This window comes from Styela clava, chromosome 11 (genome assembly GCF_964204865.1).
Source record: "Styela clava chromosome 11, kaStyClav1.hap1.2, whole genome shotgun sequence".
Taxonomy (NCBI): domain Eukaryota; kingdom Metazoa; phylum Chordata; class Ascidiacea; order Stolidobranchia; family Styelidae; genus Styela; species Styela clava.
In genome coordinates, this window is record NC_135260.1 from 8,249,860 (window position 1) to 8,275,644 (window position 25,785).

Sequence of the window (25,785 nt, forward strand, 5' to 3'; positions counted from 1 at the left end):
ACTGTATAGAACAAGAGTAATTACAAGCTAGCCTTTCAGCAAATTCAAACTCAAGTACAGCAACAGCCCGAACATGACAGCGCGCCTTTAACAGCAGCCAGCAATCTAGACATTAACATTTGCGTGTGCAATTTTGACATGCTATTAGGATGAGCACAACTGCTTTTAAGTTTGGTGTCCTCACTCCTCAGTCATTTATCTACAATAATAGGGATCCAAATAAGGATCCATTCCTTCATTAATTTTTACAATTTCAAGAAAAATACCTTTTTGTGAAAAAATATTAAAGTAGTCGAGTCAACTTCAGAAATTTTGTGTATTTCCACTAGTAATGACTTTGTATCTTTTGTAGCAATCCCCGCAAGATAAATAAAAAATGAATAATTATCCAGTAAAGGTAAGAAATACAGATTGCGCTGAAAATTCAAATTTTAAAATCATTCCTAACTGGAGAATTACCAATTTCTTATCATAAAACGTGACGGGGGTGTTTTTCTCAAATATCACATTTTTGCATTAGTGGCGGGGACTTTCTTCAAAATATCCATGACTTTTTGTACGTTATGTATTCAGACCCTAACGTAATTTCTCTGTTGTACAGCTCAAAGATAATGCATTCATCCATCACACTTTATAGCCTTGGCTAAAGGGTCCAATATTTAAAAAATTAGTCATGCGTGGGTCGCGCCTAAACGTTTCTCTTCATTTTACTGAGCATGTTCAGCATACACTAATGGCATTTAATGGTACTATTCTGGTTAAACGAGTAAGGATGCATCTCTCTGTTATTCTCGTTCGTTAGCGGTAAATGGGTCAACTATACCGTAACATGCATATATTCAACAGGCGTCAGCTGTCGCATTTAGCGTGTTGCGTGACGATAAAAGAATGCTTATTTGAAAGCAGGCAGGACATTTGGCTCCAGATTACCTCAGTGTTTGGTTGTTGATGTGATATGGGGGTATCGTGGAAGATTATGTTGTTCAAGCATATAGCGAGATGTTCGATTTTGTATTGTTCTGCTGTCTGATTTGTCTGGCTTAAATTGCAGCGGGTTTAAAACTTGCGTCCTGAATTCTCGAAATTATATGTAATGCTTTGAAAGTTTGCACAATATCTGATTTTCGGAATAATCTGTAAACGTCATAGCTACCTTGTATCATATTTATGAGTATATCAGAGGTTTTCAGGTTGATTTACATGTTTTCAACGCGTTTTTATTAAAAGTAACGTCAGTGGTAGACTTAAGAAGTGCGCAGGAAATAACAAATTCGCAATCGCAAAATACGCCATCACCATGCATGTACCAGTAGGAAGTATACGACAATTTCCCCCAAACGTTTCAATTCAAGAAATGTCGAGAAGAAAGGGATAAAATAGTATAGAAAATGAATAAGCAATCAGCATGAACGTAAAATCTCGGCAAACTATTCAGAACCTATTTTCAAGCATGCTAATGTGCGTTAAAATGATTTTGTTAAATTTAAATATCATTCTTCAAAACATTGTACATTTTACGGCTCTACCCAGAAATGCTCCACGATTCCGCAGTTTTCTGCTGCTTTGTACAATCGATACAAGGTCACTAGGGTTTAAATTTTGCTTGTTGTTCCCCGGGGCAAAATATGTACTTCTGTTACAACGGATATGTGTTTAAAATACGCATTGCTATAGTAGTGGCTATATTAGATGTAAATAAACTGTATAAGATACAATGAAACGGGCGATTAGATAGCCACAGAGATGGCTATCTCTTTATCATCCACTAATAACGTGAGTATTTTTAGTTTCGCAGAATTGCCTATAGTGTATTGTCATTCTCGGTTTTCATGCCTTGAAATTTTAAAATGAAATGGAAAATTACGTATCATTACTTTTACTGTGTTACATTACGACTCGTGATCTGTAACCAAAGATTGCATGGAACGGAGTAGAACCACTATACCTCCTAAATGTTTATGTATTCGTTTCAATAAAAGCGGTCGTGCTTAGCGCCTGTGGATCGATGTATATTTAAACTCCAGGTCTATAAACGCTATATCCGGTAGTTATTAATAATATTTATTCTCGAGCCATAAAGCGGAAATCACGTAAACCTATCCATATGAGGTCAGGATTTTCGATGGAATGCTTGTTCATACTGTCATACGACTACTTTGCTGTTTGACACATTATCGTATATTATCACCTCGAATTTGGTCGGAATGGCTTTGGTAATATTTGTAAAAGGTGCATTGAAAAGTGTAGAATTTAGGGAAGGTAAGTCAATACGTTATCGATGCAGACTAAGTCTAATTTATGGATATAAGTTTATCAAACTGTCTGTCAACTGCCAAGTTACGACAGGCCTCACCAAAAAGTGGCAACGAAACTAACTAACTGGTTATCCCGACTTCAGAGTTATGCTTTATTTCGTATGAAATTGATTTGGCATGCCCGCACCGATATACGTGGAATTCGGGAGTGAATAAAACAAAACTTTCAGTGTTCATTTCGTTCACATTACGTCTTGTTCGTATCAAGTTAATTGGCGGTTGGCGAGATAAAGTAAACTAAACATTCGCACCCCCTAATTAATTCTGAATAATTGTTTGCCAAGTACGTTCTTTGGATAGTACTGGCATTTAAAAGTATTTATCTATTGTCCACGTATGAATTTGGCTTCGTGTGTCACATTCAACTCTTTAGAAAACGATGACGTCATTCTTGAAATGTCAAGAGGATTTCTGAAACACCGCATTGACCCCTTGCGCACAAACATTTATTATTTGCTCAGGCAGAACACGATAAAACACATCAGTACGACCTCACAATGTCAATACCTTTCAGTGAAACATTTGGAAATCGACGTAATGTACATCAGTAATTTGAGAGACGTTTTCTCATCAAAATGATATTCGACTGAATCGGGTTAATCGATGGCATACAGTGTAACATGGCTACAAAGCGCAAGCAGTATAGTGTTTTATTGAACAGAATTCCGTCATTATACATTGTAGAATGCCGCTATCGTCTGGTCGCTTGAACTTTACGCCCTAATTGTAGTGAAATGGCAAAAGTTACAGACAGGGCGTGGTATTAGCTCAAATATAAAATTTTATTTGTTTTAAGTCACAAATTAACAAATTTAAAAATCAATCAGCGCTAATGAACTTTGATGTCATTTCCCATCATAGATTTCGTGACTGAGCGATGAGGGACAATGGATTACTCAATAGCAGTGTTAATCCTGCTTGGTGAGCGATAGACTTTGATAGCAGGGGTTTTGTCCATCTGCATTTTCTTATTTTGATCTAAATTTGAATATATTGAGTTCTATGAAGTTTAGAAATTTTATAAATACTGTTGTTAATGTTCTATACTATTTTTAAAGTTGAGTGTTGTTCTTAAAAGCTGCTACTTTGCTCTAATTTTTGTTGAAAGTATATTCATTTTTGCGTTTAATATTCAACTTATTCTTAAATCTCAGAATGGAATATTTTTACTAAAAAACTGCTTTTCATTTTCTAGCATAATTAGTTATTATTTGCTTAAGCTAGTGGCTTCACAAAATCTGGAATAAAATGCCTCGCCCAAGGGTTCAGACATCATTGACTTTATTCGGATCTCCGCCATATGGATTTCGAATTTCTGGAGGAATAGAATTCAACCAACCCTTGGTTATAACTCGAGTAAGTGCTGACTTTGTTATTTTCACCCAGTTGCATCAATATTGTATATTTATAGTAAGGATTGGTCTTTTTAATGATCTGTTATTCAAGGCAAATTTTTTTTTCTGAAAAAATTGTAACAGCATTGACCAAATAAAAATTCAGATTATATTTAAAGATATTTATTGCTAACATGATCTATTGACATTTTTTTTTTTCAGGTAACCCCTGGAAGTTTAGCTGCAAGAAGTGGTGTGCAGTCAGGAGATGTTGTTATTGCAGTTAACAATCAATATGTACAAGATTTATCTCAAGATCAATGTGAAGCAAAAGTGAGACAAGCAGTTGGGTCTTTACATATGGTTCTCGAAAAGTGAGTAGAGTTGATATTGTAACAAGTTATTTTTCAATAATATCATAATCTAAATTATTTTTAATAAAGATATAAAAAGCATGGGTAGATATGATCTGAGCTTTCAAAAAATTCATTGTTGATGATCACAGATTTCATTAACTGTCAACGTTCTGGAAGTGTTCTGTCATTAAAACCAACTTTCCATCATTATTATCTCAAACAGACTTTAGAAATCACAACATGTATTGTATTCAGAGTATTTACATAAATTATTTGTTGTTACTTTTAATCAACAGACACTTTCAGTACCTAGGATTTAGTCCACATGGAGATTGTTCCATATCCTTACATAACAATGTTAGTTTTATTAGTTAAATTGTAGTTATTGAATGTACAAATTAAAACTTTACTAATGAAAAGCAAGTGTTCCTCATTGGTGCTGTAGGAATGATCTTATATTTACTCATAAAAGTTACTATGCCTATACTTCATTTTTCTGTCATATCTATAGCAGGCGGGCTTTCGGGGCTTATCGAGTTACTCTATCGGAATGTCATTTATTTTGATATTTTCACATCTTCATTCTTACAGTATGTAACTATTTTTTATAAATGCATTTGGACTAGTCTGTCAATGTAAAATCCATCTGTTAGCATAGTTATTGTGATCCAAATGAAATAGATAGCATGCATTTTCGAACTGAAAATTATTTTGATTGATCAGTTTAAATGCTATGATTGTGGTACCAATACATCATTCTTCAATGATATTGTTTTATCAATTGAATAACTTGGATGGTTAGTCTCTTAACATGCTTAACCTAGCATGAATGATATATGTCCCATGTTTGAAATGGCCATCCCAGCTATTGTCAATTTTACGCTAGTAAATATTACTGCTAATATGCTCTGTCTCAGTTAAGTATATTTTTAGCTCTGCCATGATATTCCCACCAGAATAATGGTGATTGATCAGATCTGTGAATACATTTTACTTCCTGTCATGTTATGTAATGGAACTGGAAATTATCATACAATAGATGAAAAAGCTAATATAATTTCAACACTAGTTATTTCATATGGTCTTATTTTGTGGTTACTTATGGCTACTCATAAAAATAATAGGACCACTTATTAATATTGTAGATTGTATTTGATGATAAAAGAGTTAGTCGTCTGTTTGATGCTGTTTTCCAACCTTACATGCTTACAGACATTCATGTCCAAAATAGTGGGTTTTTTATGTTATGTCCCAGTGCAGTACTTCCGAACCAAGGGTACACGGAAGAATCCCACCCAGTATATAATTTTTGCATGCATGATATGAAAACAGGATAGCAAAATTAAGCTACTCCTCATTGGTCTAACTTGCATCAAGTTGGACATTTGGTCTTGTTTGTTCTCTTTAATGTGAGAAATTCAAGGCAGTTTCTGTAAGCATTAGAAGCATTGTGTCTGGTTCAAGTTCACAAGTTCCTGACACTAAAAAGGTTGTAAACCACTTCCAATCATATATATGCTCATTTTAAAAAGTTCAGTGAAAATGGTACAAAGCTGGCTGCCTTGTGACATTTCACTGTACTATTACTGTCATGTTTTATTAAATAAGTTTGGAAAGAGTGAATTAAAACAGAATGCATAGGAATGAATTTTGCTTCAATTATTTTTTAAATCATAACACATAATATTTTCATTTTAGGAATGCTGCAAAAGTAACAGAACTCCCAGGAGGTCAAGTTCAGGTTGATGGTGATAGGAGTATTTATGTAAGTACAATTATTTCTTATCAATATCTCACAAAAACTCCACTTATTTTGCCATGGAAAAAAGGTCGATCTTTAATGAGTATATGACTGAGACCACACATGTCAAAAGTCCATTGAAATTTTCCGGATTTGTGTGCTTTGACCATTAGAAGCTTTTACATCGAATGCATGAAATGATATGCAGCTGTGTATTGGAATGCCGATACTTCATTTCCACAGCGACTGAGATTTTTTATGATAATGACAAGATCGTGTTACACTATGAAATGGAATCAGTTTTTAATCAAAATTTTGAATGCTTGATCATTTAAACACATAAATTATCAATTATTGAAAGATGAAACATGTTTATTAAGAAGAGGAATTCTAATTCGGTGTCAGACATTCATATTAGGTAAAAAAAAAAAACTTGCCATTCGACAATTCGAATAATTTAAAAAATTTACTATCCCAATGCAGCCAACTTCTACAGTCGCAAAATTGTGACTGTGGATGTAACAATGTAGAATATTTCCCTAATCATATATTTTGTCTGTTTCACATGCATGGTTGTTGATTTGACTTTACCAATATACTTGATGCATGATACAAATCATACACACTGGAATACACATAGACTGCTGTCAAAGACACCCAGCAAAGAATATCCAAATATAATAGAAGTGCAAAACCATTTGGTGCGCCGGCCACAACTGCAACAGAATGTGAAGTAGAGAAGCCCGCGGAGACAAAACCAGGATTTAAACCTGTTTCATTTAAACCAAAAACGCAATGTGCCGATGAAACAACGCTTCCTACTTCTGCTAGAGGGGAGCCAGACGGCATAAACTCAGCTACAGAAGGTATTGCGAAGGTAACCATAGAAAACCCTGACGATGCAAATGCGAATGGCTCAGCTAAGTCTACTTATGATGTAGGCAAATATAATCGCAGACCAGCGCCATTCAAACCCGGAAATGCATCTAATAATTCTAATGTTGCAACTCTACCAGAACCAGACGACTTTCCTCCACCACCGGATTTTGTGCTAGACTCCCAGGAGCAACCTCCATATATGGTAACGTCAAATGCAGGTTCTGGCAATCCAACCAACAAGACAGTAACCAAAAAGATAATTGTTGGCGGTAACTCTCCACTAGGTCTTTACTCAGGTGCAAATGCAGCCGAGACATACAAGGCTCAGGTTGGAGATTTATAAATCCTAATACTGTACTTAATTTGTATACAGTTTTATCATTTGCAGCAGTACCTTGTTAACCATAACCATAATCAATCATTGTCAATATTCCTTCCATTACCACTTTAATATTGCAAAAACATCGCCTACCATGGGCTGATGGATTTGTAATTTTTCTATGCACAGATACAGTGACGTTTGCTGGTATAAATAACCATGTCAGTAATATAACATTTTATTAAAATGGCTTCGTCGCATTTGCAGACTCTTTTCTGGCTCTATTAATGCCTTTCACCCTATTAGGTGTCAGGAGTCACCATATATATATCGTTTGCATATTCGTTCGTTTTAAGAACATGCGGTGTGATTTTCCAAAACATATCAATATTTCCACTTTTTCATGAGGCCCAAACACAATCCGTTTCTACATTCGTCTTAGTTGCCAAATTAAGTTGATTAAGATATGTAAGAAATTTATTCTAATTGTGGACCTTTGACAAATGACTGTATTTTGTGAAAAAAATGGAAGGCACTTATAGACGTTTTTACTACTATTAATCATTTTTGCTAGATACATACATACACTTATTTGCACATGCATGATTTTTTAAAGTCGTAAGTACTGATTTTATTATTAAGCATGTATTTGTTTATTGCACTGCTTCGCTTACCGTGCCAGAAACATTTTCTTGAGAAATGCTTGACGAAACAGGCCCGTATTTGTTCAGCATCTGCACAATGACATGTTTCTGGCACTGGATTGTATAAAAAATTAATGGAAAGCTTCCGAATCAAGTGTTTAGCATGATTGTGATTGTAATGAAATAAAAAAGTATATTCTTCACCAATCAGCATTCAGTGTGTGTTTGAATTATGGCGTTTCCTAGTGTTATGTAAGTTCAAAAGTTTGTATTCAAAATATGGTAATTGCCACTGCAAACCACCCCTGGTTGATCAATTGTATGTTTGCATATTAATGGGAATGTTAATTTTTCATTGGTTATTACCCAGTGTTTCCAGGGCTTTATCCCGCAGGAAGACGTACCAAATTGACTGCGCCAAACAAGATGGTAAAGCCGGGATTCAAACATTTCAACCGATTCATTTGAAACTATTCAATTTTACACTTTTTAATATGTTAAGGCAGGTGTGCAAACTACGGCCCGCAAAGAAAAATCGTGCGGCCCGCGAAGAAGTGCCGGTTTTGAAAGATGTGCTCGCGAAACGAGCTTTTACTTTAATCAATCTTGAACGTGCGAGCAATTTCAAGCCTATAACAGTACCCGGAGTGCCACTACCATATCAGTGAAACTAGCTAGCAAGAACTGTTGAAAAAAAACACAATGTTATATATAAATGCATGTTTCTCACTGAATTCGTTTAAATTTGGTGTGACAACAGTTTTGAATATATCAGTTTCCTTTAGAAATTTGTTGCGTCTTAACTGAATATTTCTGCCAAGACCCCGAACATTGCACCGTAAAATCAATAAAAAAAAATAAACAATTTTTTATGCTCGCATCTACTGTACAATAGAAATCATACTTAAGTAAAGCTCTGGAAAAATCCAACTTACGAAAATTCTTTTCGTAAAAATATTGTTTCGACCAACGTAAGATTTTCTACATATATACGAAAGGCCGACAATCGAAAACAAAAAACGCGTGTAGTGACATTTGTTTATTTTAGGTTAATGCAATGCTTGAAGGTGTCCAATTCGAATTTAATATTCGAATATCGCGAACTTCGAATATCGTTCTTGGCGTTTGTAAGAATACCGAATATGGCACACATATCCTAGCGCCGGCCCGCCGTCAACGTTTTGATCCAAAACATTTTACAATTATTTCATTTTTTAACGTAATCAAAGGCAGTCGGTAGTAAGTTACAGTCGGCATGAAAGGATTTCAATTAGCTCTGACTTGGGGTGCTTATTTCACGTCACGGATGTTTGTGATTGAAAATATTTTACAATTATTATAGTATATTTGAATTTTGTCGAGATAGTTTGTGCGACCTCGGCAATAAATCTAAAAGCTAATTGTGTTGTTTTCATTCTTTCATTTCGATAGTGACCGAACATGAGGGCACATTGGTTCCATTTCTTGCAATTTAGAGCGTATAAAATGGCTCTTAAATATTATTTAGTATCTATCGCGGCGTCGTTGATGACGATATCGTTTAGTTTAAGTTAACGGTATCAATATATAATCAAAAATAAAATCATAACAGCCGACATGAAATATTTAAATCAGCGTCGACTCGCAAAGATTTTCGGTTTTAATTCTTGAAACTGCAAAATAAAAAGAGTAAATTCTTAAATTTTGAATTTCATGCGCGTGTGCTCATTTTCGTACATTACGTTTTCTCTTATATTTCAATTTTAATGCCTCCTCCGACCGCCGTCCTCCCACTCTCACGGTCTTCGCTTAGCTCAGTCAAATATTATAACAAATTTTGTGGGGGCTTGGAACGGATTATATCATTTTCCAGGTAAAGAGCGTCCGTACTTAGGAAATTTTCTACTTACGAAAGGGCTTGGAACAAATTAATTTAATTCCAATTACAAAATCCCTTTCGCAAGTAGAAAATTCTGCAAGGTACGCATGGTGAGAAGAAAGAACAGAGAAATATCGAATAAAAACTACAAATTTGTATTGTAATATTGTATCCAGAGATTTTCGTAGGTAGAGTTCCTAAGTTCGGCCCGCGGCTTCACCCAGTTACTTGTATTTGGCCCGCCTATAAAAAAGGTTGCACTCCCCTGTGTTAAGACATTGAAATAAGTGTTAGGAGCAGGGTTACCATAGAACCACTTGCAACTCTGCGAGAGCTGGCAGGTTTGAATACATGGGCAAAATATATACGTGCAAGAGGGTTGCCGTACGCCTATCTCCCGCGGGTCATTACGGCTTTTTCTTTCATTCAAGACCGTGCATTCGGATCAATTACGCAATTATTATATCGTCAATATTACGATTAGGGCTTCTTGAATACATGAAGTTCTACCAACTCTATGCTTGAACAAATCTGGTTTCAACCAGTTTAAAGTCGTTTTCAAATAATTACTGGGCTGGAATTCAATGTCATTGTTGAGGAAAAATCTATTTATATGAAATGGGGCGATTAGGACTTTGTTTGTAATTTCGCGTTTAATCTGTCACCAAACAGGTGTTTGATCGCCACGACAACCTGGTGCTCTAAATAAAGAGCCTAAATCATGAGCGTGAAGTAGTCAAAATTAATTCGTCAAACTTTTTCTGGACACAAATGAAACTTATATATATATAGAGCTGAAAAACTTAATGATGAGACAGAGATTTGAGACCAGTGAAACAAGGACGCCCAAGCTTCAAATGAGCTACTAGTTTAGCGTCTGCGCTTTGTTTTCATTGAAAATATATTCTTCCGCTAGTTCATGATGTAGTAGGTGGGAGGAGACGCATAGCCATATAGCCAAGTCAAGTCTTCAGGCATTTTCAAAAATTTCTAGGAAATTTGAAACGTCGGCATTATGAGCAAAATTCGCCAGCATATTATCCTAGATGTTAACCCATGATCTCCTGCTGTTCCATTTACTCTTCGTATAGTAGGTATTAAACTCAATCATGATCACAACGTAACTGTATTCATATCTTGACGTGTATTATGATATGCAGTTTTGTTTTTCAGGGGTTAAGTTAACTTCCACATCTCGACATTGAGTCTGGTTACCCCTAAAAATGACTTTAAATTAATATATTGCGTTTGTGTCAACAGGGGTATCGGTGGTATCGATGTTTTCTCTTCAACTACTTCGGTCAAGCGTAATCATTACAACAAACCCCCCATTCGGTGCAAATGTCTTTAAACGACTTCAAGTTGACCGATATTGCAATTGTGAATATTTGCGTTTCTTCACCTGGGGCGTATTTTGTTCACTTCGTATATATGACTCAGGTTGCATTACATTCTCACAGGACGTAGAAAGACAACTTTAGATGTCATACATTACTCACGCCACTTCACTCACTGTCACTGTTTCTTGTAACTCCAACACCCAATAAGCTTACTCTGACTAAGGAGCTTGTAGCTACATGTTGACTTAGATGAACTTGGGGGATTTGGGACAAACTCGGTCAATGCTTGCAATTACCCTTTAGCGCAGATGGAGTGTCACGTTACATATGGAAGTTTTGGAAGCTTGTTGCGATATTGTATTTGCGCATAAACAATAAGTCCCAAACTGGAATAATCCAGAGAATATAACGAGGGTCGGGATAATTAATTCATTGTTGCGTACTTTAGAATTTTCAGTGGAGACCGCAAATTCGTGGTGAAATAGGGTGGATGCTCTGAATATTTATTTGGAGTAATGCAATCAATATTTTACTTTTATTGCAACTTTACTACAACGTTATCGTGTACAGTTTATTATCTTCCCAGCGACCTATATTTCAAACTCATCATATTGTATTACTCATACTGTTGTATTTCTAAAGGAGCCAAACCACGCTGGAACTGCACACAACAGAACAGCCAAAGGATTCCGTCCTGGACCCCCTGTTGCTCATAAGTAGGTTTCTAAATCTGAAACATTAGACTACAATACTTAAGCCAGGATGCAGCAATAACAGTGCAGTTTGCTTTCCCTTGAACTTGTTATAATTTATATTCACTTCAATATTCCTGATGTTCGACTTCCTTTAACCCTTTCCGTGCGGTGGGCACGTATACGTACCCACGATAAAACTCGCTAGATTGCGGCGGGTACGTTGATGTACTCCACTGTTTTATTTAGCAATGGGTCGCAAACTGTTGTTCTAGTTTTTCCGGGTTTTAGTTTATTGATAAGAAGTCTTCTTCGAGATTAACATAAGCGACGGTAAATCTCGCTTTCGTTTACCATGGGAATTTTATTTGCGGCGGAACGAGGGAGTGTTTTTGAAATTTATGCAAATTTTGGTGTTTTTTGGGTGGTAATAGAAGACATATTACCCCTTCCATCTACCAAAATATTTTGAGTAAGATAACGAAATTGCTACAGCAATATTATGCTATTGTTTGCCAACCAAGAAGCGGTAACAGTAAAGGATTTAGCGAATATTTCTATTTTTTATCACGGTTTGAAGTTTCAACACCCAAGAAAAAAAAATGCCTTTTTTTATCCGGTTTGTGACTCAGACCACCCCTTTCAAAAAAAATTTTTTTTTTTCAATCGCCAATTGCAAGCTCTTTAAATAAGCTTTCCAACGAGCCGTCAGTGGGCAGCAGAGGATCATTACTTTTTCGTTAGTCGATCGATTAGTTGTGGGGGTACAAATGCATATAGTCGGTGTAGCAAATACGATTATTTTATAAAAAATAAAAATCGCATGGAAAGGGTTAAAAAGCGACGTTTGGGAATTTAAAAGATATGTAAACTAAATTGGTTTCTCAAGCCCCATCAAGTAGCAAACCTCGATAAGTTTGAATGAAGTCCGAATGTTGGCTCATATACGCTACCGCTTTTTACTTTCAAAATAAGCTTGTTATGTTATTTTTAGGCCTGGCGGATACGCACCTCCATCAATGTCAGACCCATCACAATCCCCAGTTTTTGACCCAAATGCTCTCAAGCAAGCTGCAACTATCAAACAAGGATTGATGGTGGTAAGGCATTACATTTTTATATATTTATATAGCTTCGAATGTGTGATTTTGTAAGCGTAATGCGCTAAAGAGTCCGTGCATTGAACATTTCGTTAAGACGAACGTGAATTACGTATTTAAATTTGCATGAATCACTTTTACATGAGTTGTCACGGTTAGAGCATAAGCCATAAAGAAAGAGCGTTTGTAACCCATAAAGTTTACTGGAACAACCTTACTTAGAAGGGTTTATAATGGTCAGGCCTTCGTGATTAAGGTTTTTCGTTGAAACAAAATTAACCGAATTACTAATTGACATTAATAGATGCAAGGTCCGGGAAAGTCGAAAGTGGTACATGCGCAATATAACACACCCATGGGAATTTATTCCAATGACAACATCATCGATACTGTTCAAGCACAAGCGAAATCCGTTGGTGTCTCATTGCCTGGGTGAGTTTAAAATATGCGAAAGCGTTAATTAATTGATCGGGTAGTTTAAGCTTCTGGACCTATGCCTTTATAAATCTGTATATAATTGAATCAACATGAAATTGTTGGACTCTTTAGATGTCTCCAAGAATGCGGAACTAGAAGGTTGATATAAGACGTTCAGCATAGAATTACCGAAGGTTGAGGCGACTACAAAATGGATCCTGTTAATAATGCCCGTCAGCAATATTTGTGCTTGCAAAGTACTCATTTTTTTCAAAATGAGTTTCAACCTTCGCTTTTAAAGTTATTCATAGTTAGCACTACATTGGTAAAATATGCAACATATAAATTCTGTACAACGAGGATACGCTGTGTACGAGGACAGAGAATTGTTGGGAAAACATTGGTACTTTACGTGCCTGCTTTAATAAAGTTATTTTGAAAATAGTGAGAGACATATACTTGCTTTAATGAGAATAAAGTGGGCTACCTCTCTTCTTCTTACGCAGCTACATTTTTATTAACAATATTTCAGAGCACAAGACGAATCTGCTTACCAACCAGACGTCAACTCGGCTGTTTATAAAGCGGTGCACAGAGCAGACATCAGACCACAGCGTCAGCATCAATCCCGCAGTTTCAAGATTCTTTCAGAGATTGTACAAGATGAATAGAACAAACAAAAAACTCAATAGAGTCACTCATTTGATAATTGCTGGTACAGTTTTACAACCTCTAAACTTCAAATCACGAGAGCTTCAACTGAATCTATTCTACAAAAAAGAAGTTTTTTTCATACAACTGCTTGTGTCGGTTGAAATTAATCAAATTCTTGATGCCATTTTTCTATACTATAAGACTTGGTTAATTTATCCACGTTTCTGCAACATAAATTTAGACATTGGGAGCTTCTCTTGCACAGCCACTGGTGATATACGGTCACTGCATCAAATCATCTACAGCTAATGGCAACTCAACCCGCTTCTGACCGGGCATGAATAATGTACTATTTTTTCATACATCTGCACTTTCTTCACCTATCTTTTTATTTAAAAAATTTCGGTGCCTATAAATAGTACACACCGCTTGAACGGGTGAATCTATTTGTGTTAGTTCTAGTAATTGTGCTTGCCCTAGTTCTATGCTGCATATATTTTACAATAAAACTCATGGTTACCTAAATCTTTCGTAAATTTACGGCTGGGCATACAAAGTAAAGTACAAAAGAGTAACTGGTTCGCCAAGGCTTAACAATACGGGGACTGAGTATCTATCTCGGGTAAAAAGCTGCTGTTCTCTTAACGCAAACAAATACCTCCGTATCATACTAAATCACTGCGGGACTGGAGAGGCAGAAAATTCTGGGATGACTTGACGACTTGCGCATCACCCTAGCTTGTTCTTAGTTTGGCCATAGCCAAGCGCAGGTTATGGAGCTGTGTGGGTCACCTATTCAAACCGTGGAAAGATAATACTAACAAAAAGGTTTAGTGAACATGACCGCTGGCATGAACAATTAAGTGCCTGAGTATTCCAATGTATGAACTAATGAGGAGCCTTCCAGTGAAGCAATCACCTTTGGTGAGATGGAATCACCAGTTTCACTCCAAGAGTGTCAATGGGCAATATCCATAACAAGTTTTTGAATAACATACAATCAACTTCATACAAAAAAGATTCTGCTGTGGAGGCAGTGTATTTAAGTAACAAATATTACTTATATTGAATTGTTGTAAACCAGTCTGGTTTCATTAAACTAGCAGCAGTAATGGCAGTCCAGAGACGGTGGCAGGCATTCTGCGGAATTGAACCCTAATCCCTACCGAGAATGTCGGAGTTATTCTCTCATGACTAGTTATGAAAACAATCGTATTGTGTTGTCAGCAGCAGATGAAAAAATCCACGGTTGAGATGGATGGAAACAACAATCTAAAACACCTAAATTCCTTTCTACTCTGTGACCTTTTAATACCTTCACAGGAACAATAAGTGGATTCTGCAGAAGATCACTAAAAATGGAAACAAATATAAAATTAAAAAGCAGAGAATTCTGTGTAGTTCGAGAGATATGAAGAGACAAATTTTATAACAAAGTCTGTCAAAAAGAAATCAAATCCATATAAACTTATATAAACCAACATAGAATTCCTATTAATATGACACTGGAATTGATGGAAAAATCAAGTTTTTACAAATCACACATTTTATTATTTTTCCACATTAAAAAGACTAAATTGAATTATTATAATACCTTTCAAATTTTTCAAGGATCTTCCTATTTAAAGTAAAAATTCATCAAACACTCGTACTCACCTATATACCATACCATGACTGACAATAACAGATCCATCATCAGAACACGAGGCAAATAATGGATAACGTTTATGATAACAACATGATCTAATCGCTCGCTTGTGATACCGTAATGTTTGATATGGTTTCATTGATAAATCCATATCAAACCACATCAATCGTCCATCATAACTTCCAACCAAAATATCATCACCTAAAAAATGATCATTGTTATAACGGGTATCGCCAAACAGATTTTCGATTTCAAGATTTGTATTTGAGACAAAATAACAAAATTTTATATATGTATGAAGTTTCTAAACGAGAATATATGTTCAGAGACCAAAGACTGATCGATCGAAAGTTAGGGGATCCCCCAAAACAGCGCTCTTACTCCATAGTGACACCTTGTGTCCCGTCACTAATTAATCAATAACTCGCTAATTATACGACATAATTCGTCCAAAATTGATAGGCTTCTGGTCCGAGATATGATAAACGGACATGCAAAATTTGGAGCAGATTCAATCTCGCTTTCGTGAGATATCGCGTGCATCTAACAGACAGACAGACATACAGACAAATTCTTAAAATCTATAAATAATAACCAGTATTTGAAAAGAAGACGTATATACTAATATCCATCTTTGCCTCAAATAGAAGGCATTTATTATATTGGAACATATTTGAATCACATATACCCACTTGATTCAAACTGCTTATTTTCATTAATTTTTGGTTTAATATATGGTTTAAATTATACAGTTTGATGTTCTAAATTCTATCATTTTTTAGTTTCGAAAAGTGCAGTAATTGGGTATAATGGACTGAATGATACAAAAATCTACTATGTTTAAGACTAACCTTTTGGATGAACAGAAATACTAGAAATCCATTTTGCATTTGCAATTAATTTTTTACTTAACGTCTGTTTGATCAGGTTGTAAACACGAATGATAGTTTGTGACTGTAACAGAAAATTAAATTTGAATAATTGTGACAGTTAGCATGGTTCAATATATGATTAAGCTGGTAGCCATTCATTTTTGAACAAGCTGGCTTTTGATACCAGCGCAGAGCAGCAATCTTGCAATTTTAAAATTACTATATCAAAGTTCCTATTACTCTATCCAATCCTACCCAGCAAACATTGTCATAGATCCTCAACAAAGGAAAAATCTCGGCATATCTTTCGAAAAGACACAAAATTGGTCTCCTCAGAAATTTCAAAATATCTTAAAATATATTTTCTTCAAACAACTCCTTAGGAAATAAGATTGCAAAGAAAAGCAGATGATCAGTGTAAAAAAGCAGATGTCTTGGAGTAAATGCAAATTTTACATTACTTTATCATGGACATGGATAATCATTTTTCACACCATTTTAAAAAAAAAATCATGCAGAATTCCAACTCACCGCTACAAATAAGAAAGGTCTGTTTGGATGAAATAGAACACATTGTACTAATCCTTTGCATTTACTGAATGGATTTTGTGACCTTCGTTTGGTTAGCTGATGAAGAAGTACTTGCATATGTCCATTACCTGGCAATACTGTGGCAAAATAATCACCTTTACCATGCCAGGTAACTTTGGAAACAGCCTGCAAAATAAATAAGTATGATTAATTAAAATATACAAAAATTCAAAAGTAATTCATCTTATGAAATAACTTTTGTTTTTAAAAAAGAAAATCAGACTAAATTTATGATCTGCAAAATTCATGCAAAAAAGTGTGAAAAATAAATGTGATACATACAGAAAATTATTTGGTAATTTTTCACTAAATCAATCTAAAAACAACATTTGAATATATAATTTTACTGGCAATAAATGCTTCTAACTACTAAACAACATTGATTTATGATTTAGTCAAGACAAGTACTGTATCAAAGTGTACCGAAAAGTATCAAACTGTACCTAATTTTACAAAAAAAAGATATAACACCAAAACAACTATTTTTTACTAAGTCCATATAAAAAAATATAATTTATAATTTTGCTTTCTATGAGGCAATTTCAACTAATAAACCAATAGCTAATTATTAGTAAATTTTCAATATTCGTGTATGTGTTTTCACACAAATGTACCAATTTTGACACTAAAATTATTTCTGATTCAACTACCTTTCCATGATCCAATACAATTCTGAAACCATTTTTGAATTCTTCTCCTGGTTCGACAATACGCCATGGTATTAATTGACTAGAGGCTGCATTTTCATTTCCAATTTCGGTATCTTCTTGAGATGGTTCTTCGTAAGAATTTATCAATTGATCAGATGCTTGACATATCAATCTATCTCCAACATAAGGATTGATAATCACCACTGAATTTGCACTGAAAAACAGAAGAGATATGAGTGGAAAAGTAAATATATAACGGACTAAAATTGATTGATAGTATAAAAATAGAGCAATGTTCAAATTAACACAAAGGCCAAAACAAAGTAGTATCAAATTTTAGCCTTCCAGCGACAACAATCTTTAACTAATAAAAATTTCAAAGTAATTGATCCAGTATTTAAAAAGAAGGAGGGTTTTTATACAACAACATGAATAGTAAACAATCCATAGGTCCACCCTGGTTCCATTACATTTGAACCAACGTACATTTGAACCCGTAATTTGAACCCAAGACAATTGCACCTATGAAAATTTTTTTGTTTTACTGATATTTGAACCCATACTAACCCTCCCCCATGGGTTTTAGCACCCGCATATAGATTGAACCCGCAGATATACACATGAGTTCAAATGTGCGCTGGTTCAAATGTATGGCCACCGTCCACTCTGTGTCAAAAACAAAAATCAAAGCAGATATTTTCAAAGCATACACTCCATTGAGCATTGGTTCCAAACCCCTACAATATCTTGCATATAAATAACATCTGTGAAATGTTAAAAAATGTAAAATGTTATCTGTAAAATCTTACATTACAGCAGCCAGCAGACAGACACTTGCATTGGGACACCATACCACACATTTGACAACATCATCAGTATGAATGATTCGAACACATCTACCACTACTCACTTCCCAAACACGAATAGTTTTATCATCACTACCTGAAAGAAAAGATCAATTACAATCTAATTAGGTTTAATTGAAATTGAGTTTTTCCTATCATAGCGATTCAGGTTGGTGGACTCAAATATTAATAATAATATGTAAGGATATAAAAGATACAGATCAAGTTTAAGCTTGTTCTAACGAACATCGATATATTTGAAATTTGTGCATTGAACTCGATTAGACAAGAGGTCCCGTGAAAATCTAATGCAATTCAACCCTAAATTTTTGACATTCAAGGCGCTCATAATTGGAATTATAATTATAGTTTTCTAATTTAGAATCCCATCAAACAAATTATCATAATTCTGAATACTCTGAATGGGTAAACACCAAAAATGAAAAGATAAAGCGGTAGCGTCACTTATCTGGATTCTAAAATATTAATAATATATTTGTATTTGGAATATCAAAAATCACGCAAATTATTGTAATGTAAAGCAATTAATTACCTGAAGCGATCCATTGTCCAGATTGATGAACAGAAATGGACCTAATGATATTTTCATGTCCTCGATAACATAGAGCTTGTACTGTAGGAAATGGTTGCAAGTCACTCGGTTTTGGTAATTTTGGAATCAAATCTTCTGGATCAACATTAACCTGGAAAAATTGTTGGAAGATCATTTTATGGAAGAAGAAGTTGTACCAGAATTCAGACACTGTTTGATTGGACAATCCAAAAATTTGAATTTACGATATTCACTCTGGAGCAATAGAGACGCAATTACCAAAATATATTTATGCAGAAGAGCGTCTCACATTATCAGTGATTTCATGCAAATGAAATTGGACCACATAAAATAATACATGGTACACAAAGTCAAAAAGATTTTTATATTGTCGTCAAGAAGCAAACTGATTTCACAAATTTGCGTTACTACCTGTACTTAGAACTTGACATAAAATGATCAAATCTTTTCAGAGACCACTTGTAACATTGTATGACTTTTTGCACACAAAAGCAAACTTGTGCATCGCATGATCAAATTTGCATATATTATGAAAATTTGATAATTTAATCAGTAAAGTGAAAGTTTCTCCCCAAAAGTTTGTATTACAGACAGTAAATCTATGACTTTAAAGTTTGGGAATTTGTGCTCTAGTTTCTCAAATAAAGAATGAAATCCTGCCCCCTTTCAGCCAGAAGACTAGAAATGCAAACTTACTCTCATTTTTCGTTGTCTTGGACATAAATATAAATCAAGGCATCTTGCAAAAGCATCTTGAATAAATTTAGGATACTGAGGAACTTTCCGTAAACAATCATATTTTTGAGGCACAAAATTTGTTTTCCTATCCTCTGGATCCTCTTGTTCCCATGCCAGTCTCTAGATAGAGTATTTTTTGATTGAAATAGGATAATTCGAGTAAATTGCTATTAAAAATAGAGTGTCTTTATCAGCGTAGCAAGTTTAATAATAGAGGAAAAACCTAATAGGTATTATATTTGAACAATATACATATAAACATTCTCGAATTTGAATGGAAACTTGTAGAACTCCATGACTGCCCCGGTGAAACCCCGGTAGAGAACAACTGGGTTAGAAAATTGACGTTGGTTGCGAATACAGGTCCGATACAATTTTAATATATCACAATTCTCGAAAAAATCATAAAATGTACTAAACTCCCAACTTCAAATTTCGTTGAAATAATGAAAAAAACAGTACTTTCCACGATGGGTAATCTTCTATTAAACTTTTACTGGATGATTTATAAGCTAAAAGAAAAAATTAAAGTCACCTCTTCTTCGGACATTAGATATTCAGGTGGAGGATTATAAGAAGCTTCATGTCCTGGCAATTTGACTTTTGGTGCAGGAATATGCATCTTACGACGAGCAATTTGACTGTGTGACTGGAATTTAATACAAGAAAAAATATAAAATATTTTACTATTCAATTATTATTGCAATCACAAAGAGAGAGAGAGAGAGAGAGAGACATAATCATATGACAAACCATGCCTTCTGATACCGTTACGAGTTACCAGTTTTAGGAATAGCCAAGAAGTTGGATGTTTCATGTTTATGGATTTAATTAGTAAACAGGCAAACGATCTATGCAGACTAGAATATTTACAGAGTGGCCTACATAGTAATTTTTTCAAAATATTTGAAACCGATAATTGAGCAAAAATTTCATATTTTCTTTATGCTCACCAAGTTTTCATCTTTGCTATCTGCCCACAAATCAAAAAATACAGGTTGTTCATCTTCTTTTTTCTCTTTTCTAGGTTTTAACCAACCCATCTTGATGGCATGCACAAGTTTCCCAACCTAGAAATGTATTCAACAAAAACTGTTAAATCTGTAGTTTTACGTGTTTACATTAATATCAGAGTCGAGGCCAGATTTGTGTTTCAATATTCCCGGAGAATTCGGGAAATATTCGTTCGAAATTTTGAACTTCCAATACTGGTGAGCAAGGTCAAAATTTGAATGGAAACTGAAAAGCCTAACCCATTCCCATTTGATCATTTTGAAAGATGAATATTTAATGATTTTAAAACAAAAACACTTTGTTGAAATACAGTTCTAGCCATCAAACATATACCTGTTGGTCACAATTCAAATAGCAAACTGTTTCATTTCGCCAACTCAAAATTCTTACTACTGACCTTAAGTTTTTCATGATGTGATGGTGTAAAACTTCTCTTGTGTGCTGGTGCATTGTTGATAGGATGAATCATTTTTTCATGTGTGAAGAAATCGACATAAGGCTAAATAGCAAAAGACAAAACCTTATAATCCAGATCTTTGAAATAAAAAGCAAAAACTTCCTTCATTCAATAGAAACAAGCCAGGGAGGCTAATTATACTGAGATACATATCTCCTATTCCCGAGCTTCCATACTCTTTTTTTATTTCATACCTATAACGACGCTCCAGAAGTGTGTGTACCAAAATGGAGGTGACTAATTTTGTTCGCTTACTTTACATCAAGTTGTATAAAGGGACTGAAACCTATGGGCAGGGGGTATATTCACTTGGCTAACACAGACAGTCCACGAACTCGTAATAGAACTAAAATGAGAAAAATCGGAATAAGATTATGGCCCAACCCTGACCTGGTACACAAAATACAGGAGTACACCTGAGTCTATACCTGCTTTACCAACAAAATCCACTAAAGGTATGTCTCACAAAATCTAGGGGAAAATAATTTATGTATCTATTCCCTTATTAAGTCTTCAAGTTTGACGCTTATTTTTAAAACAAATTGATATGTTACCTCATAGGGATCGATTGTTGAATTATAAAATTTTCCAGTCTTAAGTCTTGACACAAGTTGCAATTCATCTTCAGTCAATTTATGATCACGAGCTGTGTTTTCATCATAAACAGTTTTCCTGAGAAAATGAAATCATAAATAGAATTAGCACCAATACTATAGACAGCAGTAGGTGGTTCAGATATTACCCATATTATATTTTCAAAGCCCAGATCATTAAAGTAAAGAGTTTAGAGACTCTTATTTAACCAAGAATTGTAGAAAACACAAGGTACAGCTGTAATATAGAAACACCAGACAATAAATTATTAAAATTCCTTAAATAAAAAAATAAATCCTTGATTCCAATATCTTACCAATAATCAGGATTGTCCATTTTGTCTAAAAATTTATCCAGTTCATCCATATTTCTGATGGGTTTAGATATTTGTTTCCCATCCAAGTCATAACCGATATGTGGGAAATTCTCGTACCATTTCATAGGTATATTTCCTACTGTGTTCCTAATATCCTGTAAATGAAGAAAATATACATATTACATAAACACCATCGGAAACATGGGAGGAAAAATGGTGCTACGCCAGGTGATTCGAATTGAGATATTCACATTTAGCAATAGGCAGTAATTTGAAAACTGTTGGCTATCTCTGAGAAATTTTCTTTTCCATATGACGCTTACTCATGTCTTTCATACTTGTACTAGCAGCAACTGATATCTAATGACATGTGTGGAATCGTTCTCGTTCGACATTGCCTATCTAATTTATTACAAGCTGGGTAAAACTAATTATAGACTATATTTTTTTATGGTTCTGTTTCAAATAAATGTAAAATTAAATTAAATGTTTCAAATAAATGTGATAAAAAATTCATTTTATAATTTTAATAATAATAATAATTTTAGCAATAGACCTTTCTGAATGATATTTTTCTTTTGATGTCGTTTTTTTAGACAAATTCACTCAAAGATTATTTGTTGTTGGATATTCGCAACAACAGACTTTGTTGAAGTGCACATTCAACAGATCTATGATATTCTTATATTATATACAATGTTACCTCTTCATCAGATGTGTCATTATCATCATTATTGGCATCTGTAACGTCAGAGGATGGTGTTACTCGCTTTATGATTGATGAAGATTCTGTTTTCTCTTGATCCTGATTTCTTTCATCACTCAATTTTAAATAATCTTCATCAACACCAGAATCTTCACTTGATAAATCAAAATCTGGGAAAATAATGAATGGAATAAAGCATAGCCCAAAAAATTGAGTTGGCGTACAATAGCGTAAATATTGACAAAATGAATCCATTCAGCAGTGCGGATAAGATAGATAGTTAATCTTGAAAAATTCATACATTAATAAACACTAATAGAAAGAGAAAATTCTGGAGAGCGAGCAAAACCTCGCAAAATAAATATAGACATATTATTGGAATTTTAGTCCGATGTTTCTGTTCGTGCTTTAATTGGAATGGCGTCATGTTTGAATCTTCATAAAGTAAATGTTTTCGACTCCCAGGGTTTGAAATTTCAAGCATGATTATTTGAGCAGGTAGGATTGGAAAATGAAATTTTCTAGAAAAAATTTTGTTACCAAGAGTGACAGATTGAGTCAAAATTTTAAGAAATGAATTGATGAAAATGTTCTCGGGAATTTAACAAGATCAATAAATTTCATAAACACAATGTTAATTACCTGACTCATTTTCACTCAGTTCATCTTCAGAGGACTCCTCTATCTTTATATTAGTGTCAAGAATCTGAATAAATAGAATAATAATATGACCGTCAAAAAATATTTCAGTATTTATATTGTCTCATATCTGCATATGTGATTACAGGATTAGTGCATAGAGGAGTACTGGAGTAGGTTAGGTCAGGTAATTTAGTAACTGCTGGTCCCAATGCTGTTTATGTCAGTAGTAATAACTTATGACGTTACCAATATTTGAAAGTTTGTGGAATTTTAAATATTTTAAAATCTGGAAATAAAATCTTCAGTTTTACAGAATTGTCACTTACTTTATTACTATCGTCATCCAGCTTCCGCTTTTCAATTGACTTCCTCATTCTAATCCAAGTGTGAGATCTTTTTAATTACTACAAATCAAATTGTTTATGCAATACTGCAATACCGGTACCCTGACCTGACAGCAGGAAAGTATGTCGGTATGGTACGTACAGACAGACGTACGGTAGGCTACTCTGGACAGAAAAATAAATCAATCAATTACAAACTTGCTGACAAAAAACTCTTCAATAATCAGGCACTATCAGTCAGTCAGTAGGTCAGCATGGGAAAATATGGCAAAAGCATCGCATGGTGACATGCTTGTGCTTTTCTTCAAAAACGTGAAAACAAACCCTTCGTAAAAAACAGGACTCCAACCACCGTCGTTACACCGATGCAATTCTGATACAGGAGACATTGCATGGCAAAAATATCTAATGGTCATTTCTGAAGCATTATATGGAAAGAAGCAATTATCAAGTTGACAAAGCACAAAAATCAAAAACTGAAATGTATTAGAGAATGCGAAAATAAGCAGATTTATATTGGTATCCGTAGTTATAAATGATATTTTACTGGATAAGATAAATGGGAAAAAGTATTAACGAAGTTTGAAGAACTTAAAAGGAAAACATCAAAAAGAATCCAGGGTAAGGTCGCTGCGCTACCCGCGAGGGGAAATGTATGGAAATATTTGTAGTAAATTTAGAAGCATATGTTTGTTTGAAGTTTGTTGGAGGACCCGGGTCGTTGCGCCGGACGAATGACGGAAATTCGTCCGGCGCTGTGCCCCCGACCACTCTAGTCCATTAGGAAGTTCAAATACCCTGTAATAAACTGATCACCCCTTACCGGAGTCGAATTTTTCCAATTTTAAGGTCCGTGATCACTCAACCGTTACGAAATTTTTTTGACATAAACTAGACCTCAACTACCTTGCATGACCCGAATATGGCGCCTCTACCTTCTACCATTCTCGAGATATAACGTGAAATCACTGGGGCGTGACTGAGGTGATGGAGAAATAAAATTTCTTTCAAAATAGATTCAAATAATTTTTCTAAACATGCCCATGCCTTTACTTTCTCAACAGGTCCTTTCAGAGGCCCGCAATAAGCCAAAATCACTAGACCATGACTGGGGAGTGAGAGAAAAAAAATTTCTTGAAAAAAGCATTAAACTAAATTTTCCCAACATATCTATCTATTTTATTTCTCGATAGCTCAATTTTTAGGTGCGCAACCTTCTTACGCCACTGGAGGGCGATTGGGAGGGGGAATTCCCAAGATTCAGGTGGTGAAATATTCTATATATTAGTCCCTTTGAGGTTTAAGCATCACTTTGCCCCAAAACCAATTCCAAGTGCTCCTAATAGCCCAAAAACCATATTATCTAAGTGGGCGTGGCTTTCCACACGTTTTCTCACCACTGGGGGGGCGGTGGCAGTGCCCCCACCCCCAATTGCACTTGGAAAAAATCCCAATACTCGGGCAAACGCTTTCTGGCCCCGGAAACGCAGCTAAACGACTTCTAAACCCCAAAATCACTCTTGCGAGACTTGATTGACAGCTTGAAATAATTAATGTCACGCAACCTTAAATTTGGGCCACCAAAAGCCCGTTTTGGCCCACTTCCTTTGGCCCGATCGTTCTGAAAAATTTTATTTGCTATTTTGGTAACTGCACCCTACTACATGCCAAGTTTCGTTCCGATCGGCCCGCCAGTTTTCTGGGAAATGGTAACTCGATGGGTCTTAGCCAAGAGACTTCGTCACATTATTTTTGCCCTACGCGCAAAGTCTTTTGACCATTACTGTGCATACGCACTAAAGTGCTACACTGTTGCCTGACCATCCAGGGGAAGGTCGCTACGCTACCCGCGAGGGGAAATGTATGGAAATATTTTTAGTAAATTAAGAAGCAGATGTTTGTTTGAAGTTTGTTGGAGGACCCGGGTCGTTGCGTCGGACGAATGGCGGAAATTCGTCCGGCGCTGTGCCCCCGACCCCTCTAGTCCATTAAGAAGTTCAAATACCCTGTAATAAACTGATCACCCCTAACCGGAGTGGAATTTTTCTAATTTTAAGGTCCGTGATCACTCAACCGTGACGAATTTTTTTTGCCATAAACTACCCCTCAACTACCTTGTATGACCCGAATATGGCACCTCTACCT

At 35.1% G+C, this 25,785-nt stretch overlaps 2 protein-coding genes across 3 annotated transcripts; one reads left to right on the plus strand and one right to left on the minus strand.

Moving 5' to 3' along the window:
* The first annotated feature begins 3,510 nt into the window (after positions 1-3,510).
* On the plus strand, positions 3,511-14,174 carry LOC120347004 (PDZ and LIM domain protein 3-like). 2 transcript variants are annotated; one of them, XM_039416804.2, is made up of 7 exons: positions 3,511-3,671; positions 3,872-4,023; positions 5,704-5,770; positions 11,429-11,502; positions 12,473-12,578; positions 12,883-13,010; positions 13,528-14,174. In XM_039416804.2, exons 1-7 carry the CDS (start codon positions 3,564-3,566, stop codon positions 13,664-13,666), a joined length of 774 nt encoding a protein of 257 aa, XP_039272738.2. In that variant the 5' UTR covers positions 3,511-3,563; the 3' UTR covers positions 13,667-14,174. The 2 variants fall into 2 exon arrangements, with proteins under 2 accessions (XP_039272738.2, XP_039272737.2); XM_039416803.2 differs by lacking the exons at positions 11,429-11,502; positions 12,473-12,578; positions 12,883-13,010; positions 13,528-14,174 and adding an exon at positions 6,387-7,799.
* A 457-nt stretch (positions 14,175-14,631) lies between these two features.
* Positions 14,632-23,927, minus strand: LOC120347003 (ribosome biogenesis protein bop1-like). Its single transcript, XM_039416802.2, has 16 exons — positions 23,623-23,927; positions 23,297-23,360; positions 22,652-22,824; positions 21,949-22,103; positions 21,593-21,710; positions 20,979-21,080; positions 20,521-20,637; positions 20,103-20,216; positions 19,526-19,687; positions 18,809-18,959; positions 18,220-18,352; positions 17,411-17,624; positions 16,701-16,886; positions 16,149-16,251; positions 15,306-15,498; positions 14,632-15,001 (listed from the first exon to the last, which is right to left on the minus strand). Exons 1-16 carry the CDS (start codon positions 23,668-23,670, stop codon positions 14,848-14,850), a joined length of 2,187 nt encoding a protein of 728 aa, XP_039272736.1. The 5' UTR covers positions 23,671-23,927; the 3' UTR covers positions 14,632-14,847.
* Between the last annotated feature and the right edge of the window lie 1,858 nt (positions 23,928-25,785).

Coding starts and splice junctions, on each gene's coding strand:
- LOC120347003 (XM_039416802.2), bottom strand. CDS start 23,670: ATGAGGAAGTCAATTGAAAAGCGGAAGCTGGATGACGATAGTAATAAA. Junction 17,625..18,219: donor TGTCTGCTGGCTGCTGTAAT/GTAAGATTTTAC, acceptor TCTGTTTTTCAG/TGCAAATTCAGTGGTGATTA. Junction 15,499..16,148: donor TATTTCTGTTCATCCAAAAG/GTTAGTCTTAAA, acceptor ATCATTTTTTAG/GTGATGATATTTTGGTTGGA.
- LOC120347004 (XM_039416803.2), top strand. CDS start 3,564: ATGCCTCGCCCAAGGGTTCAGACATCATTGACTTTATTCGGATCTCCG. Junction 3,672..3,871: donor AACCCTTGGTTATAACTCGA/GTAAGTGCTGAC, acceptor TTTTTTTTTCAG/GTAACCCCTGGAAGTTTAGC. Junction 4,024..5,703: donor TTACATATGGTTCTCGAAAA/GTGAGTAGAGTT, acceptor TTTTCATTTTAG/GAATGCTGCAAAAGTAACAG.